General features: G+C 45.6%; 1 protein-coding gene across 1 annotated transcript in view; it reads left to right on the top strand.

Moving 5' to 3' along the window:
- Window positions 1-778: 778 nt before the first annotated feature.
- MICALL2 (MICAL like 2) overlaps window positions 779-17795 on the top strand; it is a 55423-nt gene continuing 38406 nt past the window's right edge. Inside the window, exons 1-3 of the mRNA XM_066576323.1 lie at window positions 779-881; window positions 3728-3881; window positions 16333-16381. Of these exons, the coding sequence (XP_066432420.1) occupies window positions 3739-3881; window positions 16333-16381 (192 nt within the window). The 5' untranslated portion in view covers window positions 779-881; window positions 3728-3738. The remainder of the gene's footprint in view (window positions 882-3727; window positions 3882-16332; window positions 16382-17795) is intronic.

Genomic DNA, 17795 nt, shown 5'->3' on the forward strand with positions numbered 1-17795 from the left:
TGCGCCGGGCCGAAGCAAAATGATCCGGCCGCGACTGAGAGAAGATGGCGCCGCGGCGAAGACAAGAACAGGAGCGTGTGAGTAAAATCAGATTTTTGTGTCCCGCGGATCCGGACGGCTTCCATAGGCTTCAATAGAAGCCCGTGGGAGCCGTCCCCGCGGGAGACCCGCATGAAAATGGAGCATGGTCCAGATTTTTTCATGCTCCATTTTTAAAAAAATCACTTTTATTGACGATCCGCGGGTATTTATCTACCCTGCGGGTGGTCAATGCATCCCTATGGGGTGCGGATCCGCGGGCGGGAGAAGAGTTAAAATCCGCTGCGGATTTTAATTCTTATTTTGCCAGTGGACATGAGCCCTTATGGTGGTGCCATAAGAATAGCAAAGTAAGCGCTGCGGAATAAGTTGGCGCTATACAAATAAAGATTATTATTATTATTAATAGCAGAACAGTTGCCCATAGCAACCCATGAAGTCGCTGCTTTCATTTTTCCTTAAACATATGAGTTGGACTGTGGTTGCTATGAGCAACTGTAAGAACCGTGCCCATTGGCTCTCCAGCTGCTGCTCGTCCACAGCCTGTAACTAACAACAGCCACACATCTCTATGGAGCCTCAGTCAGAGGCTCGGTGACGTCATCTTCTCCCCATCCCGCCCAACCCTTAGCCCCGCCCACAACATCCTACCGCCGCTCTGTTACTACGGCAGTACCCCGCCCACCCGGCACACGCCCCGCCCACTCCCGGGGCTCTGCGCTGCTCTGCAGGTTAGTGTCTCACACGCCGAGCTCTGTGCTGGAGGTGACAGGCTGCTCCTGCCGCACAGCTGCCGTATGGAGGACGCTGCCACATAGACGTGCTGAGAGGAGCTCCACAAAGTAAGCGCTACCGCTGCCTGGCTGACTCCTGTAGTGGGGGCTGAGGGGGGCTTGTTGAGGACTCACTGGTGTCTGGCATCTGAAGTTGTATGTTGCTACATCTCTGTGTATGTATGTCTGTATGTCTATATATATATTCTGTGTGTGTGTATATATGTATGTCTATATATATTCTGTGTGTGTGTGTATATATATATTCTGTGTGTGTGTGTGTGTGTGTGTATATATATATATATCTATCCTTGGAACTCTCCATGTATCACAATGAAATCATCTTGGCTTTTGCTATAATTTCTGCAGATTGTTACAAATGCGAGAAATGTGCATAATTCACCCCAAATCCTGGCCAGGATGGATCGGGTGAGCTGTTATGCAAAGGGTTAATGTCGTAATTGAATTAGCAGTGTACAGACTCGATATGTAGGAGATTTACAACTTGTTGCTGCAGTCAAAGAGCAAAGTTCTCGCGGTCCGTGACGCTAATCGCCATAGTTACTCCCCGGTAGGTCTATAAGGGACTTTTCACGTGGGACGGAATATTCCGTAACCGCATTGTAGAATACGACGCCCCGGAATTCTGCACCAAAATTTGCACGAAGGGCTTAAATAGACGATCGCCTGTGTGAATACGCTTGCCGCCGCGGAGTGTATTTGCGAATGTGCCAGTCGAGTTGTTGTGATTTTTCGCGCCCGTAAAACCTTCCACGCGTTCGTCTGCTGAGGCCTTTTCTGTGGGATTTGATGCAGGATTCTTCTGTTTTTACTTCCGTAACGAAATCCGCGTCCTAGTATTTAAGGATCTTGCGGCTGAATAGCCCGCAGGAGGGCGTATTCGCCAACGCTATTGTGGAATGTTCCGTCCTGTGTGAAAGGTGTATGAGGCGGGCTTCACACGGGTATATCTGCATATATCTTTCAGTCTGTATAAAGTGTATTTTTTGCGCAAGTAATACGGACTGCGTACAACATTGTTTGGTCGTCATCAAAAATCCGAAATATCACGCCTATTGACGGAGTCTGTCACGTATGTCGCTGCTGTGTATTTTTTACATGCGTGAAAAACGTAGTGAATATGTATGCGACACAAAAAAGGAAAAAACCGCGGTGCATTTTTCACGGACTGAATGCACAAATTGTATTTCACATGAAACTCCCATTCTGCAGCATCGGGTCTTAGAATTCGGTGGTGTTCCTCTGTTATTCCTCCTGGAAAAGTGTGGCTAAAGTGACAACTGGGTGTTATTATGAGCCAGGGAGGTGCCAGAGCTACAGTTTGGTTGTGTGTCTGGTCCGCTGGCAGACAGTTTGGGCAATAAGGTGCTGTCTGGGGGTCTGGAGCGATGGGGAGGGGGGTTTACAGATCTTTACAGGTTGTGCTCAGTTCTCATATGTAGCTGATTTTAATGGGGGTGCAGCTGTTTTTTGCACCTCCAGCCCTGACTACAAACGCTGACATCCGGTCAATCAGCTGATCGGGGATCCCCGCTGATCCTGAGGGTAGTATATAGTGACAAGACCCCTGTAGAGGAGTTATCCAGGCCAATAAACTTTTAGGATTGTGCTTTTTGCGGAGGAAACCCTAAACGGAAGCCATACTGGCCTCACCTGATCCCCCGCGCCCCACGTGTTCTGACGACGCACTGTCCCACGCTGCTCCCCACTTCCTGCTGCAGCAATGATGTGACTAGTCACCAGCACAAAGTAAGCCATCTGATTGGCTGGCGTGGTCACATGTCCTTGGTGTCCTACTCGCAGCAGAGGGGACTGGGCACAATCTGAACAAGGGCAATAGGGGGTCAGGTGAGGAGCGTGGGGCTTCTTCTGATTTTTCCACCACTGTATACATCTTTTCTACATTTTTTAATTTTTTTTTGGCCTGAAAACCTGCTTTCCCACCGCTGGGACCCCCCAGATCACTGGAATGAGGGCTCATCATTATAGTGAAGAGGAGATTGTAGGAGCGGTGGTCCTGGATGCTGAAGGAGATGGAAGAGGACAGCGCTCGGCTGTTTGTAGAGGGAACCAGTCACCAGATAGAAGTACCAGAAACTAACGGTGCTGTTACACCTAACGACGTACCATTCCGACCAGCGACCGATGTCCGAGCTCTCTCACGCAGCCTGTTGATACATCGTTGGCTCGTTCACATTTGCTGTATAAGTGAATGCTAACTGAATGAGCGATGAGAGAACGGGCTAACAATGATTTTTATGCCTGCGTGAAATGAATGATAAGCGAACGAATTATCATTCATCATTGGCTGCGTTTACACTGGCCAATTATTGTTCTTACTAGTTTGAACTATTTTTTTTTTTACCGATCGCTCCGTGTAAAAGGGTCTTTAGGTTTGGTTTGTTATAGTCTAGGTGACTGGGAGTCTGGGGAGATGTCTCAAGGCTCCTTCACTAGAACGTATTGTGTGTGCAGAATAATACACTGTATCAGCCTGCCATAGTCTTCCATGCTGCCCATCACACGCAATAAAGATCGCAACATGCTCTGTATTGGTGCATATTACTTGCGGGCAGCACACAGCGAATTAGGTTTGTGTGTAGCCACCCTCATACTCGCCCGGTCCAACGTTCCTGCTGTGCCCCCTGACGAAGGCAGTATGGGAGTGCATGCCCACAGCCTTCTGAAAAGGGCCGCATTGACTTCTCTGGGGACCCCACAGCAATGAGGGACCGGGTGAGTGTGATAAGAGGCTCCCTGGACTCGACGTCACCTAAACTATAGGCACCATAACTTGGTTTATAGTTTATGGTGTTTATAATTAGTGGCAAGTTCCTTTTAAAAAAAAAAAAAATATATATAAACTTTAATTTATTATTTTTTTTACCTTGCAGTTCCTGGCACGATGGCTGCTATCAAGGCTCTCCAGCAGTGGTGCAGGATAAAGTGCGAGGGATATCCCAATGTGAGCATTACGAATATGACCACGTCCTTCAGGGACGGACTGGCTTTCTGTGCCATTCTTCATAAACACCGACCTGACCTCATGTAAGTACATCCTCAGGGGCTTCAGACAAGTTCCATTTCTGTGACAATCCTTGTTATAAAAGTGTATGCGGACTGAAGCGTACAGACACTCACGTGCCTTAAGGCCCATTTACACGTGACGATTATCGCTCAAAATTCATTCAAACGAACCAATCTGAGTGATAATCATGCAGTGTAAATGCACAAAAATAGCTGCCTATTGGTTCACAGTTTTTAGGCGGACTGAAAGCCGGTGATAAACAACCGTCGCTGGCTTCTCGTTCCGTGTAAATGCTCACCGCTTCACGTAGAAGGTGAAGCGCTGAGTGAGAAGCCAACAAGGACTCAGCGATCCAGCGGTGAAGTCTGTCTAAACGCACTGCGCGTGTACTAGCTGCCTTAGCCGACTGTCATCCCGTGTAAAAGGGCCCTTAGACTCCCCTCACATGGGTATATGGTCACTGTGTATTACACGCACAGTATCAAACTCCCATATACTTTACCTGTGCCTCTCGCACACAGAGCACGCTGCGATTGTTTTGCGCATGTGTTTCTCTCACTATTTTGCGTACACACCAAGATGGTGTATGAGGATTGTCGGCACACAGCAAGTACTCATGTCATTGCGTGCTTGTGGGCGGGAGATAAGCAACTTACTCCTGTGCGAGAGAGGCCTCTTTTACACGGAACAATAACTTACTCGCACAAGCGAATGCTGACACGTTTGCTCGTGTGACCTGTTTATACAGGCAGATAAATCATTTGCGTATCGTTCTTATATTCACTGTAGCAGTGAATGTGAGCTAAACGATCGCTCACATGCCAAAACTGGATTTTAATGCCTGTATACAATGAACACATTCCCGTTGGTTGTTTTTACATGGAATGATTATCGTTCACATTCGCACTATCCAGCGGTTTTGTGAATGATCATTCTATGTATAAGGGCCTTTACTGGTCATCGCACAATAGGAAGTAAGATGAAAGGAGCCTCCATTGTTGCTGCTGTCCTATCCTGCACAAGTGTATGACTGAAGGCAGACAATGTAGCTGGCAGGGTGGCGGTACTACCTGCACAAGTGTATAACTGATGGCAGACCATACAGCTGGCAGGGTGGTGGTACTACCTGCACAAGTGTATAGCTGATATTAGACAATACAGCTGGCAGGGTGGCGGTACTACCTGCACAAGTGTATAGCTGATATTAGACAATACAGCTGGCAGGGTGGCGGTACTACCTGCACAAGTGTATAACTGATGGCAGACCATACAGCTGGCAGGGTGGTGGTACTACCTGCACAAGTGTATAGCTGATATTAGACAATACAGCTGGCAGGGTGGCGGTACTACCTGCACAAGTGTATAGCTGATATTAGACAATACAGCTGGCAGGGTGGCGGTACTACCTGCACAAGTGTATAGCTGATGGCAGACAATACAGCTGGCAGGGTGGCGGTACTACCTGCACAAGTGTATAACTGATGGCAGACCATACAGCTGGCAGGGTGGCGGTACTACCTGCACAAGTGTATAGCTGATATTAGACAATACAGCTGGCAGGGTAGCGGTACTACCTGCACAAGTGTATAGCTGATGGCAGACAATACAGCTGGCAGGGTGGCGGTACTACCTGCACAAGTGTATAGCTGATGGCAGACTGCTATCAGATGTACATTTCTCCTCTACTTTTAGTTTATATAAACTATCACTTGGTTAAAGTGACCATTCAGCCCTTGGACTGTAGGGGGGAGTAAAATTTTCTGACGCTTTGCCTTTGTTAGTGATCCTCTGAATCCGCCGGTAGCCAGTCCCTCTTCAGCCTGATCTGCAGGTGAGTGCTGTAAATGGAGAGTAGCAGGTAATATCCCCACCAGTCATTGGCTATTCATTGGCTACTGCGGTGACATGTGGAGCTTATGACATTACTAGAGTCGCCAGGCTGCATATGACATTACTAGAGGCGGCCTACGTGACCTTGCTAGAGCCGCCGCGGCGGGGGCCTACGTGACCTTGCTAGAGCCGCCGCGGCGGGGGCCTACGTGACCTTGCTAGAGCCGCCGCGGCGGGGGCCTACGTGACCTTGCTAGAGCCGCCGCGGCGGGGGCCTACGTGACATGTCACTATGAGTGACTCAGCAAGATATGAGGAGAAGCGCACAAACAGGAGTCAGTGGGGTGTTTTATCCCTGGAAATCCCCTTAATCTTTCTGATTGTAAACACAAATGTTCTTATTCACTGGCAGCCAGTGGGGAGAATTGAAATAGAATGTTTATAACTATTGTACAATGATTAACCCCTTAGTGACCACCAATACACCTTTTTATGGTGGTTACTAATGGGCTTTAAAGCTGCACCTCTCTCTAAGGCAGTGGCTTAGCTGACTACCGACAGCCAGGCTCCTGCTCTAACAGCCGGGAAGGGAAAAACCTCAAACTCTGGCAGTTTAACCCCTTACATGCCACAGTCAATAGCAACTGCATCATGTAAGTAGATGGGTGAAGAGTGCTATCTGTCACCCATTAGCACCCTGCCGTGCGATGGCAAGGTATCAAGGCCTCCATGTCTGCCATGTAACTCAGCCGATTAGGCCCCGCCTCCGGTAGAGTCTAATAGGCTGTTGTCATAGGTGTAGTAGAATGTACTACATAAGTAATGCAGTTTATCAGAGTTGGCAAGAGGGGTGGGCTTTGGGAGCTGAGCTGGCATAAACGGTGCAGCCCGCCCACCGGACCGCTCTGCCTTATTTACATGCAGCACGGGAAAACTTTAATCTCTGATTACTAAAGTAGGCTTTTATTAAGTTAGACGAAAATAATTGTGGACACGGAGGACTGTCAATATTATAGCGTTGCTCTTGGCTTACATTACTAAAATCTAGTGACCACTTCCTTTTTTAGGTATATATTTTTAAATCTGCCAAATTTAGGCCAGTTTCACATCTGTTTTGGATCCTCCAGCCGGAGGTTCTGTCACAGAATCGGCTCAAAATACCGGAAGCAGGGCTTTTCTTTCGTCCAAAAGTCGGGCAGCTTGGCGTAAACCGGACTGACCTCATTATAGTCAGTGGGGTCTGTCCAGAGACTGCAGTTCGGCCGCAGGGGTTCCCCTTTGCTGCTCCCCAAACGGAGCAGGAAAACGGAATCCCCGCTGCAGATGTAAACCACCCTTACATAATCTGAACATTTTTTGAGGCGCTGAGTCCGAGGTATCTTCGGAGATAAATCATTAATGACGCTGTTCAACTTGTGCCCAAACTGTGGCTGTAACGTCACGCAGTGAAAGGAACCTGTCTGACATTGTCAGTCATTGCCGTGAAGAAAGGGCGTCAATCAGCCTCAGAAGTGAAGTAAATGCGGCATTCATGAGTCCGGATGAGAATAGACACTTTGTGTGGGCTGCGCTGGAAAATGTGAAAACAGGCTGTTATTGAGCAGCGTGGATAAATGTCCAGCCTGTTATATGTGCCAGAAGAATGTGTGAGAGCCAGAATCCATCTGAATGATACATCTCATCATACAATAAGGCAACGTTCTCTGCAGAGGAGCCGCACGCAGGACCTGGATGCAGGAGGACAGCCTAGTTTGTCTCTTCATCTGCATGTCTTACTATGTTCTCGTACCGTGCAGAAAATAAAACTGTGATCATGAATTCTCATCTTCATTTGCCTGCACAGCAGTTTGTACTTCAGAGCTGCACTTCCTGCTGTTGCTAGGAACTGGAAGCTGCAAGTGTCGTCATCAATTTTGGAAACAATGGAACTTTCTCAGCTTTTTAGTCAAAGGCGGCTACCAAGTATACGCAGGGATGCCCCGCTTTCTTTATTTCTGTGTATTACTACATATACTGTACTGATTTCATTATATTTAGTCCAAAGGGGAAGGATCACAAGTATTTATACCCAATCTTATCCTGATGAGTCGGCAATAGTTGTCATCTGGAAAACCCCTTTAAGAGTTTCTTGGTGATTACCTCACTAGTTAAGATAGGACAAAAGACTTCTTGAGAAATTTTCCTTCCGGTGTTTCTTATTGTCTTGAGGAGACACAGCTCTCTGCCGCCCACTGATCCTTTATACACCTTAGTCTGATGAAGTTTGTGTAGTGATATAATATGTTTACTTTGTAGGTGTTCTGCTCGTTCCTTATGGTTATAGTGCATTGACAGCTGGTGATTGCCTCACCTGCCACAAAGCAAGGCGATGCACTAAATCCCTCTGCACCAGCTCCATTGTGTATTAGTTGTCATCGGATCACATGGATCATTTCCTAGATTTATGTATACTTGGCTTCAGTTTTTCTGCTAAGATTGAAATCTCCGGCCCCAGGATTACTCAGGGACTGCTTATCATTGGTCACTTAAACCAGTGACCGGGGCAAGATCCCTTTTTGATCACGGTAACCGTATGATGCTTTATTAAAGCTGAGCAAAATGGGTCTAACGAAATGCCTCCTACCAAGTGCAGATCAAGTTATCGGAGGCAAGACACAACCTCTGACTCCTAAGACCATGTTACTAAAAACTGGAGATGAAGTCAAGTACCCTTCTTATAAGTGAGCCATCATGGAGAGCAAGATATGTGGTATCCCAGTTATCTCCCTGCCTGACACTTCACAAGGGTGGTCTTACATTTGTTTGCTCCGATGGAAGGGGGTTTGTCCCATTTCAATGTTTGATCTGGGGAGGTCCGATTTCTAGGTCTGATCAGCAGAATAAGCGGGGATGTAGTATAATGCAATACAGGATACTGCAGCTCAGTCCAGTTAATTTGCATACAAGCTGCTGTATTTGTCCCCACAATGAAGGGGATGTATTACTTGCTGGGATACCGCTGCTCCTTCCTTCTACTTATCAGCAGTCGTCTTGAGGATCAATGAAGCACTGATGTTCAGACAAGGCTAAGCCATCCGGGGCTTCAAATAATGACCAAAATAGTCATCAGTGTGACCTATAACTTGCAACTGACAACACGACTTTACAGTCTTGTCACCAACTGCGACTAGCCCTGCCGGGGCTTTTTTGCAGCTGTAATAAAATTAATTCAATTAAAAGGGTGACCAAAAATTTTGACTCCTAAATTTTTCAGCTTGAGAGCCATTTGCCTCTATGAACATATATAATTTATTTATTAGTCTTCAGTCCTGTTATCAGTAGGGAAGCTTTGATAACCCCTTTTAAGGCCGCACTTAAACCTAACGCCTGCCTTGTCATTTCAAGAGGAGGTCGGTGCCCACTGTAGTGTTTTGCATTGGGATCACTGTCAAAGATCAGAACAATGCCGCCATATCGCACGAGTCCGAGAAGTAGTACACTACTGTTCCAATAAAATAAAGGCATGTCTGCTGTAGTGGTAGCCATTTTTGCTTCTCTGAAAGCCATGGGGTTCTGGAGTTCCATATCAGATGGACTCAGAATCCGTCTTGGGCAGTAAGAACGTGAGCGAGGACAATAACCTTCCCGAAGACTAGGTGGAGGCACTAGCTCAAGAGTCATTCTGCCTTTCCCTCACCCAAGTACCAAGTCAATCCATTTTTGCCATGGGCCCCCTATGTCATCCATGATATAAATATACCAAGGTACGAACAGCATAGCAATGAAATTGAAGTTGCAAATCCCTGGGTCCGGTTGAAGCAAGGTTAAGAGTCGCTGGGTCAGAAAATTGAAGAGACAGACTTATTTTGTGCGGGCCGGAGGAGAGGATGTGCGCTCTCATCCTTGTAAGTCTGCTGTGCAGGAAACTTCAGGAAGCAGGATGAGACAATCCTAATGCCTGCTATTCTGGGTGCTGGGTCTCCGAGTCACTGGGCCTTTCCTCCCACTTGGTATTTTTTCCTGTGTTGTTCGCTGAAACTGACTTGTTTTTTTACGTCTGGCTGATATCGCACAGCTGTACGAATAGATAAAGGATGTGTCTGAGAGCTCGGAAAACACTGCAAGAGTCTTCCTGGTAATTGCCTAAGCTGCTTTATTGGTCTGCCAGTTTCTAGAAGCCCTAGAAGCAAATCTGTTGGTTGTAACAGAGTTTCTCCAGGCTCCTGAATGGCAAATCTGGCTAGCTATTCTGCACTGTGACAGTGTGAGAGGTCTTGTTGCAGATTTATGATGAGGTGCATTTTCCCAGGGTTCTAGGTGCCAGGCTCATGCCAACAAGCCTCTGCCATGGTGAGGAGATCTAAAGACAGGAAGGGCAGTGAGCTGAAATTTTTCATAAGTGAAGGAAAACTAGGCTACAACTCTGGTTTAGTGACACCCCCATGACAGCCATATCCATTGTCAACTAGCTTTCCAAAAAAGTTATTTATGGAATAGAATTTGTAACTGAACACAAATCGGCACATGTTGGGGTCCGCTTAGACCTGCCGATTTATTATTTGGCCTTAGGCCCAATGTCCACGGGCTGGTTTGATTTGCGGAAAGATTCGCAAATCAAGCTGCTCATAGAGAAACCTGGTAGAGAAACCAAATAAATTAAAGCATGCAGATTTGTTTTGCGGACCTTTTGGTCCGAAAAACAGATCGCAGCATGCTCCATTTCACTGTGGATCCCATTGAAGTCAATAGAAACCGTCCAATCCACGGGAAAGCAGGAGTTAAAAAAAAAAAAAGGTGCTGGCTGGTGCATCTGCAGTGATAAAGAAAGAAGGTTTGGACAGGGTACAGAAGACCAGCACAGGTAAAATTAGTGTCGTCGGCTGCGGGCATGGTGGGATTCTGCTGCGGGCTCTTGCAAGCGGAATCCGACCTGCCTGAGGCCTTAGACAAAGATTTTCTACAAAAGGAAAAGGAAAAGGGATTCATCTATAGACCTTTATCTGTCTAGTGATGGGTTGCTCTTTCTTTTGGATCAGTTTTTGGGTTGACTAATGTGAGCTAATTTACATACTTTTTTGAAAATAAGGGCCCATTTACACGGAGCGATGATCGCTCAAATTATTAAGTAGCTACTTGGCTACTTAATAGCTTATTAGCATGCAAATGAAGCCTTTAGCTGAATGCAGTTAATAGCTGGAGGGCTCTTATCTGCATTCAGCTCCTTTGTTCTCCGACGGGTTAAATAGCTGAAACAGTACTATCAGCACTACCCGCGGAGAACTCAGCGTGCGGTCCTGATAAGACCGCCCAATGATTTTTAGGTTGGCCTGAATTTAACAATCAGCTAGCAGTGCACGAAAGTGCACGATGGCCGCGCGTTTAGACGCAACGAGTATAGCTCAAACTATCGCTTTTTAGTGTTTTTTTTTTTTGATCGGTCATCGCTCCGTGTAAATGGGCCTTAAGTCTCCATACACAAACGGAGACTCTTCAATGAGTACCAGCAGCCCATGAACTGTTGACTATTTTAGGCTTCATATACCTAGACACACCAATCAAACTGCTCACTGCCCACCTACCATGGTTGACATCTTCATCAGTATGCAGCCCCAAAAGTCAATCACGGCAGATGGGCAGGGCAAGCAGCATCTCATGAATACCCACAAACCTATCCCCCATTGGCAGCTGCCAAAGCTGGACCTGTTTCCTGCAAAGAGCTGCCAGTTGGCTGTGTGCAGAAAAACTATACAGCATTGTCCCATAAGTGGCAAACCGCTGGAATGGTTGTCTGTGACTAGGTTCTGCTGTCCTCGGTAAGAGTAGTGTAAAGTACCCAACAAGGTCCCTTTAACAGCAGGCTTCTGGCAGCTATGAGAATATCACTTGTCTCCCTGTTCTCCTGCTGGTGCTCCCCTACAAGGGTGTATTCACATGGGCCGATGCGTATTTTGGTCCATTAATATTCAGCATATTCATGGGCTGAAATACATTGTTGCCTTGCGTTTCTCAGCAGTGTTTTTACGTGCATCAAAGAGAAAGAAAAACGCATGAAATCCCATTAATTCCAATTATTTCAATGGGCTTTTACAGTACGAATACAGAGATGGGACGCGCTGTTTTTTTTTTTTTCCACGTGACTGAAAATCATTGAACTCATTGAAATAAATGGTCTCTCTTCGCTGTGTATCACACTCATAAAACATACCTGTGTAATATGCTGTGCATCCACACCCACGTGAAACAGCCCTAAACTTCAAGCTGATACATTTCATCTGCACTGATACATTTTAGCAAACTACACTGACAGGCTGGTTGCTATGGAAATGCTCTGTGACAGCCCTATTTAAAAGCTAGAGGTTGTTAGGCAGTTTGTCCATAGCAACCATTCTGTTTCCGCTCCACGCTGGAGAGCGCCAGCATTATCCGATGTAATCCCGCTCCCTGATCTGGACACATGATACTAACCAGATGTTGTGCCTGAGTCATATAGACCCCCTCCCCTCATGGTTTGTGGTAAGGAATGACGAGGGGTCATTGCACTAGGACATCAGCATGTGACATCGCCAAGACGGTGGAATTTGTGGTTACTGACACGTACCGCACTTGTAGAACGGCTGCCAATAATGATGTGGCAGGAATGAGTCAACGTGTTTTTTTTCTTTTTTTTCCTGAGAAATACTTGTTTTCCTGCGAATAAGACGTTTGTGTCAAAATAGATTATTTTTATTATTTAGCATTTTCTGGAACACTTTGTGATGGGACGTTTTGTCCATTACTAAAGTTCAAACGTCTTATGATGAAATATACAAGTGTTTCAATTTCTCCCCCTTTTACAAGATCTCTGCTTGCTGTCAGGTAGCCAGATTTTTATCATTTACCTCCGATTGTGACAACGAGAAAACCCTTAGCGTGCTATTACGTTAGCGACAGTGACTTGAAGTATCTCGATTTAATGCATCTGGACTTGGCGGTTCAACCTAGCAGTTTATAGGCAAAAATATGAATGCTAGCAGTGGCCATTAGGGCTTCAACTGAATGGACGCTTTATTACAACCTCTGGCCCGTTTACGATTGGAGCTTCCTTGCATGGAAATGATCCCCGTGACCCCGGAGTGCAGCATAAACCACGTGACAAGTCTTCTGCGGATCAGTTTCAGTGTGAATCCACATTAGATGGGAAAATCCAGCGATCTGAATGACTTCCAACAAGACTTGGTCATCGGTGGTAGACTAATCGGGGCCAGGATGTTACTGCTGACCGTGTGGGGTTTTCTCATGCAACAATGTGGAGAGTATACAGAGAATGGTGGGATCAAGGAAAAACATCCAGTGGAAGGGCATCCTGTGGATGGAAACTTCTTGACAAAAGGGGTCACAAGAGGATGTCAAGAATCGTTCTGATGAAAAGGTGGTGGACAGTCTAGCACATTGCGGCTGAATGGAAGGCTGATGTTCTAACGAACGTGTCCAAATGCAGAACTCGTTCATTAGCCCACATGTGGCTAAGCAAGCAGACGATCAGTATCGGCACCAATGTAGTCTAACAAAAAGGCGAAACTCCAGGGGACAAAGGAACACGAAAGTTGCATCACTGAGCAGTGGAAAAAAATTGCCTTTTTAAGATGCATTCAGATCTGTTGCACCATGCTGATGGGAGGTCAGAATTGGTCACAAGCAGCATGAATCGATGAACCCTTCCTGTTAGGTGACATCTCAGGCTGCTGGAGGTGAAGTAATGGCATGGGGAAGGTTTTCTTTGGTGCACCCTGAGTCTTCCGATACCCATCCATGGACACCACAATCGTCATTGCTGCCATTCTGAATGTCAAAGGAGTTCAACGCATTACTACTGCAGGGTGTCTGATAAAGTGAGCAATCGATATGTTATGAAATTGACCACTTTGGACTATTTAGCTCGGGTCTCATACGTATGGCTGTATTATGGATTTGTAATATGTGCCTATGGACTTCCGTCCAGGATCTTCTAATCCTGTCCTGCCTATTGTTGTGCTGGGCATTGTCTCGGTTAGCCATGAGATGGTTATCAGTGTGCCGCGGTCCTCTCATCTCACGGCTGGGTCCTGTCACTCCGGCATGTGGCGGTGTCATTGTATGCTGTGTTACAGGAAGCACCTGGATGGGTGATAAAGGGTCGGGCCATGCAAATTAATTCAGGATGTGACCGCATCCACGGCAGGTCGCCCGGCTGTAGAGTCCCAGCGTGATTACAGGGATGCCGGCATCTGATATGACCTGCCGATGACTCCAATCGTTAATCATCCACCATTACCATTGTTGTGTGTGTTTATATTGCTGATGGAGCTGACTTTTATAAAGCTGGTTCAAATAAAGAAGATAATAAAATATTCCGGAGAATCGTATTCGTGATAAAATATTGGAAGAAAAAGCAGAAATGTGGAGCCAGCCGTACATGGTAGGATGTATGTCAGCGGAGCGTTGTCCGGCTGGACTCCGCCGCACAGCTGGGGTCCCGTATGGATGTGACCTGGATACGCCATTTCTGATACTTTTTCCATTACAACATATTGTTTGCAGTTTTTTTTTTTTTAATCACATGCTCTTCCTTGCATCATCCCAACTTTAGGTCATTATTCATTTCACATTATTCCAGACATATATGTCCAATCATCCTACACTGTCTAGTGACTAGTTTGCCCCCCCCCCCCCCCTCGTTGTTCTATGGATTCTGCTGTGTTGTTTATGATCCAGACTACCTAATGCGTCAAACTATACAGAATGACTGATGGAACTGCCTTTTTTTAATATTCCACTTTTTTTTATTTTGAGTCTGTTCTTTTTAGTTCTAAATCCCATTGATTTCTCTCCCGCCAATTATCCTTCTGATGTCGACTTTCCTTCCAGAACATGAAGCTGGCAATGTCATGGTATTATAGGTAAACCTTTTCTGGCCCATTTTCAGCTCCGGAAGGTTTTGTTGTTACATGTCCCATAAACAAACATGATCGGGCGAACCTGTTGACACAAGAATGTTACAGAAGTCTAACTTCACTTTTGCTTTCTATTATGTTTTTGCTTTATGTGCCAGTGATTATATGTTGCAACTGGTGATCTTTGGAATTCTTGAGGACCTGTATTATAATCGGGGGGCTGCTTTGGTCCACAGAAACTGCTACTGGTGTCCAACTAAACTACGTAGTCCAGCTCCTAGTTCACTAAATGATCTTGGCTTCCTTCGGCAGCTCCCCAGTGGTGAGCAGGTCATTGGGGTCCAGCAATGGGCTCATCCACATTTCATCAGCAGTATTCTACATAGTCACCTTTTGACCACCAGAGCTAGTCTCTCATTGGAGGGGCTTTAATAAAGTGCAGTTCCAAGCAGTCATATGGATGGCTTTCAGATGCAAGGTGAATGGTTATAAAGTACCTGCGCTCGTGCTCCGTCAGCTGTTGGCTCTTCCGGCAGCTGAAGATGACCCCATATGGTTTATAAAATGTTATACAGAGCCATCTTCAGCTGCCGGAAGGAGCCAAAAACAGCCGACGGAGCACGAGTGCTCTAGCATAAGAGTGCAGGTACTTTTTAAAAAGGGTATTTTACATGGCCGACTATCAAACAAGATCGCTGGACTGAATGTTTGTTTTCCCAAGCATCCGGCTGTGGACAAGCAAATGAATGAGCAAACACTTGTTCGTTAACTAATTGTATCTTTTATGTGAGCCTTAAAATCTTTGCTGCTTGGCTGCACGTTTCCCGCCACCAATAACTGCTTGTGCTGCTAGTCTAAATGGATCTGTATAAAGGTCCGGTAGACCAGTGCCGATCTCGTTGATTGATGCTGGTCTACCGGGGTAGGGGGGGGGGGGGTAACATAATAATAATAATCTTTATTTGTATAGCGCCAACATATTCCACAGCGCTTACATAGACAGGGGGATACAGAAAGACAAAAAAATACAAACATTACAGAACCACGGTTACATAGTAATCAGTTGATGGAAACAATAGGGGTGTGGGTCCTGCTCCAACGAGCTTACATACTACAAATAATGGGGTAATACAGAAGGTAAAGGGCTGGAGATGATGTGCACGGTATGGCGAAGTGTGAGCGATGTTATACACATAGACAATGGTCAGATATTTAGCCATGTGATGGCAGAATCAGTATGACTGCAGGGGCAGTTTATGATGGCTAGCAGGGATTGCAGTCAGTAGGTCAGGGAGCATGTTATCAGGCGGAGTACAGAGGGGTTTGTTTAGAGAATGCAGTATGCCTCCCAACTTCACACAGAAGCACCGTATCTGTAAAGACATTGCTTAGTTCCATCCAACCTGTCGGATCCATATTTCTCCTGACATTAAAGGACCGGGAACATTTGGCAGCCCATATAGACTTTAGACCAGTGCTCTCCAGCTGTTGGGAAGCTACATAGTCCAACGTGCTTAGACAGTTGCAGGCTGGGACTTGTAGTTTTCCAACAGCTGGAGAGCTAAAGGTTGGAGACCACCGCTCAAGTATGCCAGTGGGCACTTAGAGCTGGCATGCGTACATGGCAAAATTCTCCTTTCTTAAACAGACCTTTGGTTGCAAGATAAAACTCTATGTAAAACAGTGTGTAAATGCGTTAAATTACATTTGTAATCCAAATCTTTTTTTTTTTTTTTTTTTTTTTCCCTTCCAGAAATTTTAATTCTCTCAGTAAGGAGAATGTCTATGAGAACAATCACCTGGTAAGTCAGTATTCACTTTTCATTGTTTATACTAACATTGCATTTACCCCACTTTATACCATCTGAAATACCATTTATAAGAGCTTGAAACCTTTGTCCCCTGGATGTTATAAACCGTCGTGTTATAGAGGTCCCCCACCTTTTATACCTTGTGAGCCATGTTCAACTTTTACTGGTTGGGAACCACATTCAAGTCAAATATATTAACATAGTAAACATTGAGGAAATGATGTAATTTCAGTTTGGTATTGGTCACCCTGGTATAACACTACCATGTTAGTCAATTATCTGGGGATAGGCTGTCTTTAATATTGTCAGTGGGTGTGACAGTATAACCAGCAAATGTAACATCCACTAACTTAAATGATGTATATATATATGTGTGTGTATCTAAACTCGGGGCTCCTATGGCGAGCCACACGGTAGAGGGTAGCAGGCCACATGCAGCTACTGATTGGAGATCATGCTGTTGGATATTTTTTCCAAACTTTTTTTTTTTAACGTCTCAAAATTGAGCGATTTGATATTTTTATGACCAAATTCCTGATTCAAGTTTTGCCTATATTGAAATTCCTGGGACCGTAGTGTCACTTCTTGACATGGAATCCGTATCGGGAAATCTGCATATGGGTTTTCCCATTGAAAGGGTTAAATCTGTGTGCGGCTTCACTGTACACTGAAGGGAGAGAAATCTGCTGTGGGTTTGCATCGAAAATTCAGACACAGATTCCTCTTCCTGAACACACGTTTAGGCCTCCTGTACACAGCAGAGCCGGATCTGGCAACGGCGGCGTCCGCGTGTACCTGCTCTGTTGGCTTCTTTTCTCTGCTGCGGATGGACCCGGCGGCTTGCCGTCGCACTTGCTCAGTACAGATTTTATTTTTCCTCCAAATTTTTTATTTTTCCCGTGAGTCGGGCGGCTACCATTGACTTCAATGGAAGCCATCCACGCGGAATCCGTGGAAAAAGCAACCATGCTGCGATTTGTTTTCCTCCTCAATTGGTTTCCCCAAGTGTGCAGGAAGAATCTATTTCCCGTAGCGTTCTATGGGCTCTATTTGCCATGGATCCGCAGCAAATATCCGCCCGTGGGCAGGAGGCCTTATAGTCTTCCTAGCCACCCCCCTAAAAAATTCAGTCACACATAGGATATTTAGTTTTTTCCTGATACCGTTTTTTTCCCAAACCTGTGCTTGTTATTAAATGTACAGCAATTACTGCAGTAACTTTCTTAATGAAACGATGTCTGCGTGTGCTATCACTTTTGTAAAAAAAAACAAAGGCTAAAAAAGCAAATCTACCAATAACAGTGTAAATAAGACCTGATTACTAAACTTTGCTCGAACTACTAGTTTTGGATGAAAACCCACTTTAATAAGTCCTCTTTAATATTGAATGAGGCTGTGCATACAT

The sequence above is a fragment of the Eleutherodactylus coqui genome, chromosome 8 (assembly GCF_035609145.1).
Source record: "Eleutherodactylus coqui strain aEleCoq1 chromosome 8, aEleCoq1.hap1, whole genome shotgun sequence".
Classification (NCBI taxonomy): Eukaryota; Metazoa; Chordata; class Amphibia; order Anura; family Eleutherodactylidae; genus Eleutherodactylus; species Eleutherodactylus coqui.